The sequence below is a fragment of the Channa argus genome, chromosome 2 (genome assembly GCF_033026475.1).
Source record: "Channa argus isolate prfri chromosome 2, Channa argus male v1.0, whole genome shotgun sequence".
Classification (NCBI taxonomy): Eukaryota; Metazoa; Chordata; class Actinopteri; order Anabantiformes; family Channidae; genus Channa; species Channa argus.
In genome coordinates, this window is record NC_090198.1 from 26212350 (window position 1) to 26228586 (window position 16237).

General features: G+C 38.1%; 1 protein-coding gene across 2 annotated transcripts in view; it reads right to left on the reverse strand.

Annotated features, from left to right (window-relative positions):
• The window catches only part of csmd1a (CUB and Sushi multiple domains 1a), a 378013-nt gene that overhangs the window by 163814 nt on the left and 197962 nt on the right, over nucleotides 1–16237 (reverse strand). For both annotated transcript variants that reach the window (XM_067487730.1, XM_067487721.1), the window contains exons 8-10: nucleotides 8827–8908; nucleotides 5853–5977; nucleotides 613–734 (exon numbers count right to left, since the gene is read on the reverse strand). In XM_067487730.1, the coding sequence (XP_067343831.1) occupies nucleotides 613–734; nucleotides 5853–5977; nucleotides 8827–8908 (329 nt within the window). The remainder of the gene's footprint in view (nucleotides 1–612; nucleotides 735–5852; nucleotides 5978–8826; nucleotides 8909–16237) is intronic.

The window sequence follows — 16237 nt, forward strand, 5'->3', positions numbered from 1 at the left end:
AACAGTCCTTAACCTTTCTCAACCCTGGACCACGTAAGAGAATATACTATGTGTGTATGTTGTGTCACAGTCTCAACTCTAGCTTACAACTTTTTTCCTGGGGCTCTGTGCTGCCTCACTGCTTACCACAAGAAGACTCAGCGTGCATTCAAATTATATTCTGACAATGGCTTTAAATAAAATGATGATTACCCATTTTATATCCATTCTGTTGCTTCTGCCGCACTTCCTCTGCACCTTGGTGCTTTAATGAGCATGCAGTTATTACAAAGTCCTTATCTTTGGCATTTTAAAGAACAACCATTATAACCCTTTTGAAGTCCAATATTTGAAACTATTAGCTGTCAAGATTGTTCAAGATTAGAAAGCTAGACAATGCCTGGTCACTAGTTGAGATGAAGAAGTATTCAGTAAGATAACCATCAATAATAAAACTGACGAGGTTTATTGAAACAATTACAGAAAATGCTATGTAGACTTAAACAAAGCTGAATTACAAATGTCACTTTGACAATGCAAGGCAATGTAATCAGGTTACAGGCATGGGAGGTGAGTTTTAGCGACACTCCCGCCGAAATAAAGGAGAGAATAAAATATTGAAAATGAGCTCACCTTCCCCGAGTCCATAGCAGTGATGACCCAAACACAGTGTGCGTTGTTCTCATATTGAACAGGGTAGTTAGGAGAAGTTATGATCCCTCTGGGCCCTCTTAGGTTACTGCCACAGGTACGAGCTACACAGGAAGACGGGAAAAGAGTGAGATAAAGTGACAAAGAGTTTTAAAAAAGATTTATAGGGTAATCAAAATTATGCTCGCAGATTGCAAATAGCTTTTCACACCTAAAGAGGGAAAGAGGTAGTGACAGACAAAAGGGCAAATTATGTTGGACCAAGGGGCTCAATAAAACCAAAACTGAGACTGAGTATCGTGAATTTGTTGGTTGCATGGCCTAAAGTTTATTTGTGGCATTTTTTTTTTTTTTTTAATGACAGAGCTATTTTAGAAAAGTCTGTAGACACGCTAAGTCTGATAACCACTGATTTATTCAAATTCAAACTTTATAGACGGTGAGTCACATCAGTCCATCAAAGATAAAAGACTTTTCTCCAGGCTATCACAATTTATCAATTTAAGAGCCTCTTTATTATCAAGTGTTTCTGCTTGTTATCCCTCACAGTTATCATAATGATACAACTTACATTTTTAACATCTTTATCTCAACACTGAAACCTAATGTGATTTGTGTACCTGATATAACTAACATGAGTGTCTGCTGTAAAGCACTGTGCACATAAATGCATAGTAATTACAGAAGGGTCAATAAGTGGAATCAGAGTTTGGATAAGAAAGTTTGGAATTTCTTATAAAAATAGTCAAGTCATTCTTCGATCTTCTCTCCTTCAAAGCCACTTTATTAGGGATACCTTAACAATCTACCGTACTGTGATCCACAACAGCTCTGCCATGGATTCCCACAGAGCTGTTCGTGCTAGCTCTCACTGAAGCTGTCAGAAAGGTGAGAATTATACTGTACATTATTGAGTTCAAAGTGGATGTTCGTGTTGTAATGGAGGGCATTATTTTGAAAGGTATTTCTAATATTTTGCCCCCATCCTGCCATATGCATGGTACACACATTTCTTTGAAAGAGCTCTCAGTTAAATTAAAGAGCTCACCTCTCTGACAGTGTCCCTAAACTAACGGTGATTGCCCCAGTGACTGCCATTTAATGTGTTTCCCTAAATCTCTACAAAGGTGGCAATGAAACTAAAATGAGTACTAGCTATTGTCTCAATACCACCCTTTTTGGAAAAATGGAACAGGTCAAAAAGAGAATCGAAATCCTTTAAGGCAGGACTGTTGTGCTGAAGCTTCGATGCTGCAGAAAACAGGGGCAAACAATGTATTACTCTACCAGCAGGATTCAAACATAGCAAAATATAATGAGCTTCGTGCGTGCAGTGCCTTTCATTGACTATTGCACTGGATAAGAAATAAAAAAAATGCACACCTGTGTATGTGTACAGCACGTAGAACAACAACAAGAATATTTCTGACTGTGGTTTTCTTTCATACATTTTCCTAAAAAGTTTCAATTGCTCGCACGGGTTCCCTGCAAGTGCGCCAATGTCAGGTTAATTGTACCCTGCTACTTGCTCAATTTCAGCTGGGACTGACACCACCCACTACATGACCCATGACAGGATAAGCGGTATAAATCATGTATGAATTGAATTTCGAACCAGAATGTCACAGCCACCTTAAAGAACGACAGACTTTTCTCTAGACGACAAAACAAATTACTCAGTGTTTTTGTAATCACAAACATTTGGAGCCTCAAGCTGTCTGTCTGATGCCGAGGACTAAACATCATTTGTTTAAATTTCAACTCACTTTACTTGTTTGTTAACTTTGGAACAAATGTGACAAAAAATCGATATAGACATAATACCTGAAACACAGCAACAGTCTTCATTACAAAACACCGAAACCCACTTATTGTAATGTATTGTGCTTCTGTGTTTATTCTAAATCCCATTTAGTGATGAGGACATTTGTTCGCCGGTGGATCAACAGGCCAACGGATGAACCAGTTGCTAAAGTAGCATGAGTGAAATACTATCTTAATGCTTAGCTACAGTACTTCTGTAAAATGGAATGTTCCATGTAAAGTTGCATAGGCTTGCAGCTATCCTGTTGTCAACACCATTTTTTAATAATATTCTTCATAGTGCTCTATTTTATCCATATTGATTTTGTCTTTTGTGACACTTAAAGCAATATTTTTTGCATTCACTATCTCATAAAGTCACCAACATGTTATTGCCTTAAAGTGATATTTGGCAGAAGCAGCATAGTATGTAAAAAGTCCCCTAAAAACCCTCTCAAGCACAGTAATATTAAAGGGCTTACTTGACATTTTCAGTCAGTTTTAGTCAACAAGCACAGTCACACTGTGGAGAAAGTTTTACTTGATCATATATTTGCCCTTTCATAATAAATTAGCTGGAGAGGATCATTGCCATTAGAGGGAGAGAAGGCCAATGAAAAGGCAACTGGAATAAAATCCCATAGACGAGGAAGAATATGAAAAATATAAATAAAACGTAGAATGCAGACTAATGGACAGTGAAAGGAGATAAGAGAAGAAACGCTAAAGAAGTTTGTAAATGCAGACAGGTTGACAGATAACTTGGAGGCTACAGTGTGACTGAAGAGTGTAGAGAGTTGAAAGATAATAATGCGAGAATGGAAAGGAAAATGAAGGAGAAAGGGCAAGAGGCAGGAAACAGCCCGCGACACAGAAAGCACCAGGAGAGAAAGGGAGAGAGAGGAGGGCTTCAGATGACTGATCTGCCTGTTAATTAGAAAAGAGACCTGAAACACACTGTGATGCACACAGGTCACACACACATATACATGGACACACAGAAACACATTCATGGTGATTCATCCCAGAGACCAGCTTCTAATTAACAGTAAAGTCTCAGTAGAGAATTACAGAGGCTCATGGGCTTGAATGATGAGTGATCACACCAGATAACACAATACACCAGAGCTATAGTATAGACATTTTAAACCTCTGCATGTCTGCTTATTTGTCTCTAACACCTACTGACCCTCTTTCCTTTCATTGCTCTCCTCTGCTCGTTCTATTCGCCCCTTTCTCTAATTAACGATATTTAAGTGAAACATATGACAAGATCTTTATCACGGTCAAACACATTACCTTGAATGTTTCCAGCTGTCGCTTTTTTTGGCAAAAATGTTGTGTCATAAAGTCACACGATCAATTATGATTTTCTTTCGAAATGTACAAATGAAAAATAAATTTGCACAGAATTCCTCTTAATGCCATTTTAACTCATTAGAATGTGATTTATTGTCTTGAATAAAGTCACTGCACCAAATGCTATTATAGTCATAGTGCAAGTTCAACCTACTAAAACAAATTATTCAAATATTTGCTATCACATATGAACAGTTTTAAAAAGAATCAGATAAGCTTTGTAAGGAAACTAATTATAATAATAATATGAATCTTCCATTCTCCCTTTCTCTTTACTGTCTCTTACTGACAAGACTAACCAGTATCATGAAGTCAGGCAGATTCCCGTAGTGACAGACAGACTTATGGACACACAACAAGTACTCACAAACACACACACACACACACTTACACTATAATGCGATCTGACAGGGACCCTACAGGATGTGTCTGAGCACAGGGACTGCCTGTCTGTCAAACACACACACACACACATACAGCTTAAGGCGAATACGGCTGCAGCTATGAGCTGTGTGACATTGTCCTTTGGACGCTTGTGTCAATTTAAGTGTGTGTTGTGTGCCTGCACACTTGGATATGTATGCTGGCAGTCTGCCTTTTCATTGTGGAGCAATACACCCAATAGGGTATTGTCAGTAAACATGTGGGCAGTCAGAATCTCTGCATCATGGCTCTGCCACACACAAAATCATATTTAAAGTCTCTCAGCCGGTCAGTCTGAAACTAACTCATTAGTTTAACACACACACACACACACACACACACACACACACACACACACACACATATTGTTTTGCATATTGGTTTGCATTAGAAAACACAGAAAATATAACATAACCCTCTACGGTTAAAAAGAGTTTGGTCAGAAGCTCTCTGCATCAATTTGTTGAAAACAATTTTACATTTAGTGCTTTACAAATGAGGATCATGATTGCAGTAGATTTTCTAGAAGTATTTTATGGTGTTTGCATGCAAGCTATCATCGTGGATGCTAGGAGCAGTTGTTTGTTTCACATTGATCAAAGAAATATGCCTATTAAGAGCTGTTATAGCTTTAAGTTGACTAAGAAATTTTAGACAGCGTCTCTAGTTTAGATCTGGCACAAGATTCTCATTCTCAGTTCCGCCTATACCGATCACACTGGCTTGTTTACCCGACCAGGGAAAGAACCATCAGTAAGCCTAATGACATAATCACTGTAAAAACAGCTTTGAGCAAACTGGGCAAAGGCTAAAGTACCGCAGCATTACAAAGGGCATCCTGAATCACAGCAGTGAAAGAATTAGTCACATTTACCATGAATCAAGTCAAAATCTGTAAAATGTTTACACTGTATTTCGCTATTTATAGTATAGACTTCTTTTTTTGTTTGTTTGTTTTATTCATTTGATTCAAGTAATTACTTAGATTACTTTGATTCCCTGCAGGAGAAGCTTAAATGGGAACCATTTCGATGTTTCAATGTCCAGCCTCATGACTGAAGGTACATATTATTTTAAATGATAAGGTTGACATTTTATCCTATTTTCCCTGCAGAAACCAAAATTAACAGTGAATATTTCGGATTAAGGAGTACTGCCACAGCTCTGTGAATATTGGTCCTTCTGTGACGCAGTAATTTTAAATATTCCTGATTGGGATGAAAATGCAAGTCTGTCTTGTCACTTCCATGACCCAGAGTAGGGTCTCTCAGGACAGAAAGAGGCAATTTGTGTGTCACATGCTATTTTTACACTTCAGGTCTATTTTGCTGCATTTATGTGCATAACCATTGTGATTAGGTTTGGGGATCCAAGGAGGATGACCTACATTCTGTACTGTACCTGAATGCAGCCTGTGTAAATACAGTCACAGTCTCGAAGCCGCTGCTGTTGCTCTGTAACATGCTGCTCAGACTATGACCTCGGTTTTGCATGATAATATGCAAACATTCCTTAAAATATATTAAAAACTTATAAGAACATGTTGATCCCAAACCGTAAATGTACTAAATATGATGTGCTGTCTGCTGACAAAAACAAAAACATCAAACATCAAATAGACACAAAGTAAAACTTACTTCTGCAGATGGGTCTGTGGTCACTCCAGGCAGCCAGGGTGTCAGTGACTCGTTGACAGGTGATACTTTTTGATCCTTGCAGTACATAGCTGTCATCACAACTGAACTGGACACTTGAGCCAACTCTATTTAAGGAGGGACAACAGAAACAACACTTGTGAAACAAAGAACGTTGGCTCTGACTGTTACAGCTAAAGTTGTGATGTGGAGAAAGATCTTACATTATTCATTGTATAACAAGTGGTACACAAAGAATCATATATGAATCATGGACGTATCCAGTGGTTTTTAGTCATCACAAATCTTCCATTTAGGATTCATCATTCCACCTTTTCTGATCCTTTTGTAGCTCTATCTTCCTCACTCTCACCTCTTCTCTAGTCTTTCCCTTGCTGTCTTTTCTCCACTCGCCATGACTTATCTACCACATCTCTCAGCATTTGTTCCAATCATTCTAGTTGTCTCATTTCCTCAAACGTCCTGCTGTCTAACACGTGAGAGCGACATTCAGCCGTCTAAGTGGAGGTCTGCATGATGTCTTGTCTGTGAAGCTTTATATCTCCTCCCCGCTGACACACACCGCAGTCGACCACCTGGCCAAATGTTTGCTACGTAGGGTTCCGGTTGTTCTACCGCTAAACCCTGTTGTTAAACACAGTAGTGTCGTACATCCTGGCCAAATCTCTGTTGATGCCTTTGTCACGGAGAGTTCGGCCATTCACTACACAGCTTCTGCTACTTTTGGCAATGCTGATGATCCTGAAAATACCTTACAACCAGCTGCTCATTTACGATTTCAGGAAAGAAAACTGTTACTGTAATTTCTTGAAAAGACCTACAACACCTTTACTATGTATAGATCAAAAGGTCCATGGTACAGTCTTAAGTCTTCTCTGCAGCTATGTTCTCACTTCATTTCTCCCGTTTTACTTCATCACACCACATTTCTGTTCCAGCTCCTGCATCTCAGTACTTAATGATGATTACATACAAACCGAAAACGCACATCAAATTTACCCATACCGACGTGCATAGACACATACACAAAAACAACCACAAACCCACAAACACATAAACACATGGAAGTAATGACCTTTCACTAACTCAGACAACTCCATAATAGTCCTACTGAGTCTGTGCAGTCATGGTTGCTAATGGTAAAGAAGAACACCAGAAGCTGGAGATTAAAAAATGATTATCGTTTGGCAGAGTTTGGGCCTGAAAATCTTCTCAGACATAGGTAAAAATAGATGGCCCATCCTGATTATCATACTAATAAGAGAAACGTAAGAACAATTTAGTTGCCACTAATGTTAAGCAGATGAATTGTGGTGAGAGGTTATTGTTTCATAATTGCTCACTCCTGATTAAATTAAATTATGTCTCCCGACGTACAAGTTAGGTGACACTAAGGAGTGCACTATTCCACTTCCTGCCTTGGACTTTTATTTTGTAGTCTTTTCTCCACCTTCCCGTCCAAGTCGTTTTTGCCAGTTTTACTTTTCGTTATCAGTCCTTATTGTTAACACCCGTTTACACCCTTCACTATTTAGGTCCAGCTTTCCCCACAGTTCTTTGTCATGTCTTTGTTTCACACACTTTGCTCCTGATTTACCTGACCCATGTCATCCCCGTCAAATCCTGACTTCTGTGATTAGGACTCCATTTCCCTGCAACTTTGGTCGGAGGTTTGGTGTGTTTCTTTTTATTTTGCCTCCCTAGTCATTTCCCGAGTGTTAATTTTGTATCTCTGGTTGTAATCAGGATTTGGTCAGTTTCTTATTTTCTTCCTTAGTTGTTTCCCAAGTGTTAGTTTAGGTTCATGGTGTATCACTTTTGTAGTCTACGTTTGGTAGTCGATGTTAGGTTTACAACATTTTCTCTATAATATTGTGTACTACAACTAGGCTATATGCTGTGTTAGTGGAATACTTACAAAGTCAGAATACTTAGTCTGCGAAAGGTGTCTATTACTAAAACGACACACTTACTTGTCTGAAGGTGAATCTTAACGTTAAATGACCTATACACTTTTCAGTTTTTCTGGCTGATTAGACTGCTGCTCAGGTTAAAGGGGGAGGGGGGGGTTATGGTAGAATTAGATGATATTCTATATTCGCTCTACAAAAAACAATGGTTAAACATATAAATGTAGGCATATGTGCTACAGGCTATAATTTAACATGAGTAATGCAGAACTTGCATGCAAAGTCTGGGGGAAAAAAAAAAAGCTCTTTCCCACCAAGCATGAAATAACGTGTGAAGTTATGTCAAATGTTCACGTCCATTATTGGAGAGAAACTTAGTACAACTGAACCTGTAAACTTTTAAATGAGTGGTATGTGGCACAACGAAAAGCTTATACAGGCACCAGGGGTTGAAAGGAATCTCAAAGGGTCTGAACAATGTATATCTAAAGGCTGAAATTGTTGCCGATAATAACTCGCTACACATACTGTAAATTGGCCTGACCTGCACTAAATGGGCTTTCCAACGTAAACCTTTTGGTTTGTTATTACCCAGTTGCATAATGTGCTGCACATCTAAAGTCTGTGCTGTAACAAGTCAGGCAGAAATTATTAATGATGCACAGACCACAAAACACCTCAGTCTTCGCAAAAACAGTGGAGAACTTGCAAATGCAAACATTATATAGGTCAAACAGGGTGAAAGAAGGGCCAAGTCGCTCAAAATGAGGCATGTCCTCCTACTCCAATGACCACACTGCGTGACAATCTGAGCTGTTCTAACATTAGAATTTAAACAGTGCAACATGAAGTCAACCGAATGCACCTACAATGAGGAATCATCCCTCAAATCACATCATCGTCACATATTTGGATGATATGTGCAGTTTTGCAAATATAAACCCTGTGCGGGTCGAAAGATCAATGTGTAAAGCACTGGATATTTTATGTACTGGACTTGACTATGGATGATGGGGAGCATGCAAGTAAAGTACAAGTAAACTTACTGGAAGGCAGAACCCATTCTTCTGCCGTTTTCTGGAACCCCGGGATCTGGACAAACATCACCAGCAAGTCCACTTTGACTCACTGAAAAAAAATAAAGAATATGTATGGTAAGCAAGCTTTGTCTTTTTAATGGACCTACATTTGATGAACATCATTTTTACTCTCATGTCTTTTCTTTTGGTGGAGAAATGCATGATGTCATATGTGCTGACGGGTAAATGGTTACATTTATACCACTTCTTGCAGTAAGATAAAGGCGAGTGGGGAGAAAACCGCTCGTTATTGGGACCATACAAATGTGTATTTTCATTTTTTTAATTACGTGATCCTTTCAAGCACATGAGTAAAACATGAATAACACAAGCTGTGAGAAACATCCCCAGCTGCTGTTGAGAATTCAGGAAAAAGGACAATTGCTTAGTTTCAATTTTATTAATCTTTAGATCTACTCTCACTTGATTTAAGAGCATGTTTGAAAAAGTAAATGGGACTCGATATGAAAACAAGGCACCGTCCTTTTGTTTGTTTTTCTCAATGTGGCAGCTGTGATTATAAAGCTTTTCATCAGAGCAGCAATTGACACTTCCCACTGTTCACGTTATTATGATCAACCTTTTAGGAATTTATCTGTCTGCAGTCCAACCAAGAGGAAACACTGTCCTAATAGGAAGCCTGCAGCTAAATTTAAGACTTTATTACAGTGTTTAAAGATGGCAGGTGGTCTTTTATGACTGATTTCATGTAAAGTACATACTCTTCCTCTGATGTAAGTGTGGAAGATGCCATCGATCCTTTGCTGAACCACGATTCTGTTTCCCACCCTTCACATACTTAAAGCTATTGCTTGCAACAGTAATTCCATTTACATGTGCAGGGTATAAAATGACATTAAATATAATATAATATATAATGTGTGTACAGGAGGGAGAGTGGTGATAATCTGTACTCATTCAATTGGGCATAATCACATTTTTCAAGCATGTCACATGAAAATATTCTGACATGATGTTGAAATACAGCAACCGGGGTAAACGTCCTGCTTTATGAACGTTTATGCTCATAACTATACAAAAACAGTGACTTTATTCGGTGACAATGAAGTTGAAAACACTACTGCAAAAGCGGAAACAAGGTTACCCGTTTGTACGTCGTTTTTTAATTTATTTTTTAATGAAAAGTCTATTACAACCATGTGAATGGCTTACGGCCACCTCAACCTGGAGCTTAACGTTTTGCCTAAAGGGCAACATAACTGCTGAATAAAGCTAAATTTTATTTAAAAACTCAGATTTGATGTTTACCCTACACATACAGATTTATATTATGTTAAAACAAACCTTTTGCACGACATGAAAGAGTATTTAAGTTTTAGAACTAAACATTGTAGTGAACCATTGTTAATTAAGCTAACTCTGAATGTAGCATAGCATATGCAGCTAACCCTCACCTGCAGCTTTGTTAGCTACGGCTGATTAGACTGTTAGCTTTACTATCGTTTACTGTGTATATAATCATACAATAAATAAACTGCTACTTTTGTATAAAAAGAATGATCTTCCATTTACTGTGCCTTTCTAAAAGCCTGTAATTCTGTAAGCGTCAAATCCTGACTGGCTAGCAGTAGCCATAGCGACTACTACTTACAGCTAAAGCTGAAGCGTTAGAGCCATTAGCCACAGTGTGACCAGCCTTTACCACTGGTCAGGTAGGATGTTGCTGAGACTTCCACTGCAAATGGAAAACATATTGGAAATATGTGCAAACTTATCGGAACATAAGTGGAAAACAGCAGTACTTTTACTCGAATCTGAATCTCTTTTCCATACTGCCAATTATTTAAGCTTTCTCTTATCCTCCACATCCTCCTTTGACAGCTGCCATATACTGTAGCTACAGTACAGATTACATTTCCTTAAAGACTAAACTAAAAACCCAGCTACGTGTAAAGCTAGTTTACTTTATTGATCACTGTTGAACAATGCAGGACACACTGAGGACAGTTTAGTTGACATGCAAGGAGCTGGGGCATCAGGGTCTTAACGGTGGGAACCAGGAATCAGTCTACCAACCCCTGCAATCAGGGGGGTTTGCGTTCATCAAAGCCACAGCCTTATTTGACTTTTCCCCTACTATGCAACATTTAAATACATCAATAATAATATAAAAAGGTTGACTTATTAGAATTCAAATTTAATTAAGTCACAGAATGCCAAGGGCCATTCTATGACGGCTTTACTTTTTACAATATTACTTCACATGTCAAACAGAATTGAAATGGGCTATTAGACCCCCCCTCAAAAAAAGTGTATATTTTTTTAACAAGGACACAGTATTATCCTGAAACCTTTGCAAGATTTTCTCCACGTTATAAATTAATCAAAATATCCACCTTTTTTCATGTGTGTTTTTTAGAAATATGCTTCACTTTCCATTTGCCTGCAGTTATAATAAACTTTATTCAGACTGTATGATTATGCATATATAATCAAAATGTTGAATAGTCCTGGTAAAATCCAAGTGTGTAAAATTAGACTGTAATTTAATAAAACTATCAGGGAAAGTGCAATAAAAGGACATGTATTGCTTGAAATTAAAATGGCGGAACAACAGTTGCAACGGGTATGAAAACAAACACGTGCAGTGATTTAATGAAGAGAACTGTCGTCTGTCCTCTGTCCTGACATTTCAGCATCTCATTCCCTTGTGTTTTCTTCATCTATCTGCATGATCTGCCCTGCTCCTAAGAAGCACAAAAAAGAAAAGGCGTGACGATCTTTGGTCAGCTCGTATTTGGAAACTCTCATTGGTTTTAGACTCGCTGCGGTTGGAACCATCTGCTCTGAGCCTAAATCGTAATGTAAATGTAAATGAGACCAGATAACATGACAGGAACCAGTTTAGACTAACTCTGTCTTAATGGAACTCTGTGGATGAATGATGATGTTTAGCAAAACACAAAAGTAAGGGAAGGGAAGTACAGTATTAAAAAAAACGAAAATGCTAAAAAGGGACTACAACAGCATGAAATAAATAAAAGGAAATAATTCTGGTGAGTTGGAGAATGTGTCCTGAAAAAGGAGCAATATCAGAAGTCTTAATGCTGATTTTTTTCCCCTCTCTGCCCACATTTCTCCTTTTCACTTGCTTCTCTCTCATTTCCTGTCTTTCTCCTTCACTTGTGCTCCTACTCACACCTTCTCTCTCCTTTTGTATTCCCAGCTCGCTCAACCCGCTTTTACTCTCTCACACACATTAGCTGCAATTTACAAAGAGATGCCGAAGTTTTGTGCATCCCAGCATAAAAGATGGATGAATGATTTGCTACATTTGTGTGTGATTTTTGTTATGTGTTTGCTGATGGGTTGTGAGTGTATAGACACCGTGTATGCATGTTTGTGTGAGATATGATGTAAACAGAACAAGCTGTCTTGTTGCTTTGCTGTATTTTTGATCTTCTCTCCAAAAAAAAAAAAAAAAAAAAAAAAAAAAATCAGCAAACACACTTTAAAACACCCCTTCACTGCTGCGCTCTCTCATCCCTTTCTCTCTCATTCATGTTCAAATGGTTTTCATTGGCATCAAATATGAAGGTTCATATTGCTGAAACAAATCCAGCTCATGCAAACAACATGAGATTGTTATAGAATACAGAGCTGCCAAGTATCACTGTTGGGCTGATGTCAAAATCCTCAAGCTGACTTATTCACATATTTGCACTTAAAAGACCGTTCAACATTTAAACACAAGCTTATGATGCATAACACTATTACCATATCATCAAAGTCTCTTCAGCAATCCTTTTATCTCTAAAAGTAAACTTTTTAGGAATTTGTAAAAAGTGATTCACTTTCTCATTGGATGTATTTTTTTCACATTTCTGATGTCCGTACAAAACTTAGCGGCAGCCGTAAAGACAGTTCACTACATGATTCAGTCTTTTCCTGGCATTTGTCCCGACGAACCCCTCTAACAGTAAGCGATATCCCCAGGAATTGTACAATTTGCTGCTGTATAGAAAATGAAAGCCACATCTAAAGAGCCTAGTAGCCCGTAAGTGAACAATTGTCAAAATGGTGGTAAGAATAAAGAGACTGTGTGGATTCATGATCAACTTTGCCCATTTATACTCATAAAAACACATATACAGAGACTTGATGCAATCCACAGGGTGAAAGTTTTGAAAAATGGGTTAAGCATAAAATATACAGATTCACTGGCCACTTCATTACGTACACCTTTACACTCTAATGCAAAAAAAAAAATTAATAAAAAAAAAAAAGCAGCTCTGCCATTTCACTTTTACAAGGTTATAATTTCTCAGTTCATTCATTTTCTTTAGGGTGGCAAAAACATTAGTGCTACCTCTTTAATGTAATGACGTCTAGTACAACTCCACCACCCACTTTCACCTGATCTGGCTGCAACATTAAATGCTGCTTAAACTATAATGCAGCATTAATAATAATCCAATATATACATAGATCTTAATATTAAAACTGTATTACAGTACATTTTAATTCCAGTGCTTGCACTATTTCTACTCTTATTTTGAAACATTTATCACCAAAATGTGGGGTTTACTTTTAGATTTTTAAATAAATATTTCAGTGTTTTGTCATTTTTACCATTTATTTGTGTCCAACTTTTATATTTGTGATTATAACTATCATTAATATTAAATGGAATATCCGTATTATGGATAATTAGAAGAATGGGAAAGGAGTGGGATTTGAGTGACTTTGAATGTGACATGGACGTTGGTAACGGGCAGGCTGGTTTGAGTATTTCAGGAAGTGCTATACTGGGATTTTTAGTCACAACCATTCACAATTGTTCTCCAAACAAAAATGCCTTGTTGATGCCAGAGGTCATAAGAAATGACCAGACTTGTTCAAACTGATAAAATGCAACGGTATCTCAAATAACCATTGATTAAAACTGAGATACATTGATCATCTCCGACTGCACAAAACTGCTCTTGTCAGCTAAAAACAGGAAACCGAGGCTACAATTCACAAGAGCTCACCAACATTGGACTATGAAAGATTAGAAAATGTTGCCTGGTGATTTGGATGGTAGGGTCACAATTTGGTGTAAAGAACATGAAAGCGCAAATCCATCCGTCTTTGAATCAAAGGTTCAGGCTTCTGCTATGGGTGTAATGATGTGGGGGTTATTTTCTTGGCACACTTCGGGCCCCTTAGTCCCAATAAGCCTTGTTTAAAGGCCACAGCCTACCTGAGCATTGTTGGTGATCATTTCCATCCCTTTAAGACCACAGTGTTCCCACCTTCTGATGGCTACTTCAAGCAGGATAACTCAGCATGTCACGAAACTAAAATCATCTCAAACTGTGTGTTTTTTCTTTTTTTTTTGACATGACAATGAGTTCACTGTACTCATTACTACCACACCCACCTAATCCCAATCTAATAGAGCATAATTTTGGAGGTGGAGGAACAGGAGATTTGCAGGATGGATGTGTCATTATGGACCAAAATTTCTAAGGAATGTTGTTGAATCTATGCCACCAAAAATCCAGGCATCTCTGAAGGGAAAAGGGGGTCCAACCCAGTCCTAGCAAAGTGTACCTAATAAAGTGGCCAGTGAGTGTGTTTGCCATTCACACATTATGCAGCTGCTGTCATGACCATTAGCCCTCAACAAAGCCAGATTAGAGTTGACATGTGTTTGGTCTTAGACATAAGTGTATCATGAACCATCAGTTCTGGTCATCAATAGTTATTAAGAGGTTGTGACACACAAGTAATTTACAAACTCAAGAAAACTATCAGAACAAATTATATACATTTCATGTCTAGATGCTAAGAATGCGTGTTCTTGTTCAGGTTTTTAAAAATAAAGGAGGTGTTATTGATATAAAAATATCATTTATAATTGCCTCAATGTTCAGAATGGCAAAATATTATTCGCATCATTTATAGACAGAAACTTCTACAAACACCCACGTTGGATGTCTAAAAGAACAAGCTTTTGTCATGATTGCATTGGTCGGCTGCATAGAGCTTTAGCATTTTCTGTAGCAGATTAGGTGGGATTTTTATTTAAGTTTAAAGAAAATGTTTTACAGAACTAATGTTTGAAAACAATGTGATATTGAATACATGCTTTATGCATGTACATATGCTTTATGGTACACTTGTTTTTGCTGTTGCTATGTGTTCTCTTTGTTTTAGGTAACGTGTGTTAAAGTTTCCCAAGAAAACAGTTATGAAGAATGTAAAGAATGTAAAAGAATGTAAAAAACATTTGCATGGAGGAACAGCTGACAGACGAACCATTTAAAAATAAGCCGCTGGTCAAAGAGACAATGAGAGGGTGCAGGGACAATGGGAGTGTGTGTGTGTGTGTGTGTGTGTGTGTGTGTGTGTGTGTGTGTGTTTCCATGTGTGCATAATCAGCTGACAAGTGTTTCAGTTAAGGGCTTTTGAGGTGCTCTTCAGAAGCCTGCTAGATGAGGAAAGAAATGTGTGAAGTGCAGTTTGTTGATCTGCTCTCCGTTTCTCGTCTTGCTCTTCTCGTTGCCTTTAATCCACTCTGCCCTCACTTTCTCCCCCACCTTCGTAAGCTCACAGGTCAATCAAGGCAAGAGCTGAAGTCAGCCAGGCCTCCTGGCATTGTTTTGTTCAAAACAAATAGCATGATGCTGGACCAGAGCCCTGTCTCTGATGGTTATGTCACTGTGGGACTGTCCCCTAACTATTCAGAAATGCTGCTGCACTAGTTTGTAATTTAAAGATTGAAGTCATCGTGTTACTTTTGAGTAGGCTATAGCTGCCGCCACCTTGCTTGACAATGGAGAAGAGCACACTGGTTATAAATCATGCTCTCACAATGATGATTCATTACAGTTCTAGGTCATTGTCTTGGGAGTAAAACTCCTTAATCACAATATTTCAGCCTCTTTATAATTGTGACACATCCTCAGCAGTAAGCTAATGTTACTGTTCAGAGAGGGTAACAACAAGATGGATTGAGCTTATTTTACATTCTCCGAGTTATGACTTCATGTCTGTCGTTTATTGTCTGTTTGTAGCACAGTATATGATTTTAATCAATAGTCAGCGTGAGAATTATTCATAAAAAAAAGTGTACTCAAACTAATTTAAATGTATTCTCATGTGTATCTGTCTGTTAGACTGTGTTTTAATGTGAGCTACAGGCTGTTACAGTCTTTCACATTGGTAAAACTCATTATCATCAGTCTCAGGTTCTTTGTAATGATTATGTATTACATAAAGATTGTATATCCTCTGCCGTGTTACCGCCAGGAATCATACAGCATATAGAAGCGTAGTATAAATCCTGGTTTAGGACTAAATGTCGACCTTTTAATGATCCTGGTTCCCCTACTGGGAGCTGGGAGCCTTCGAGTCACCTTGAGATCCC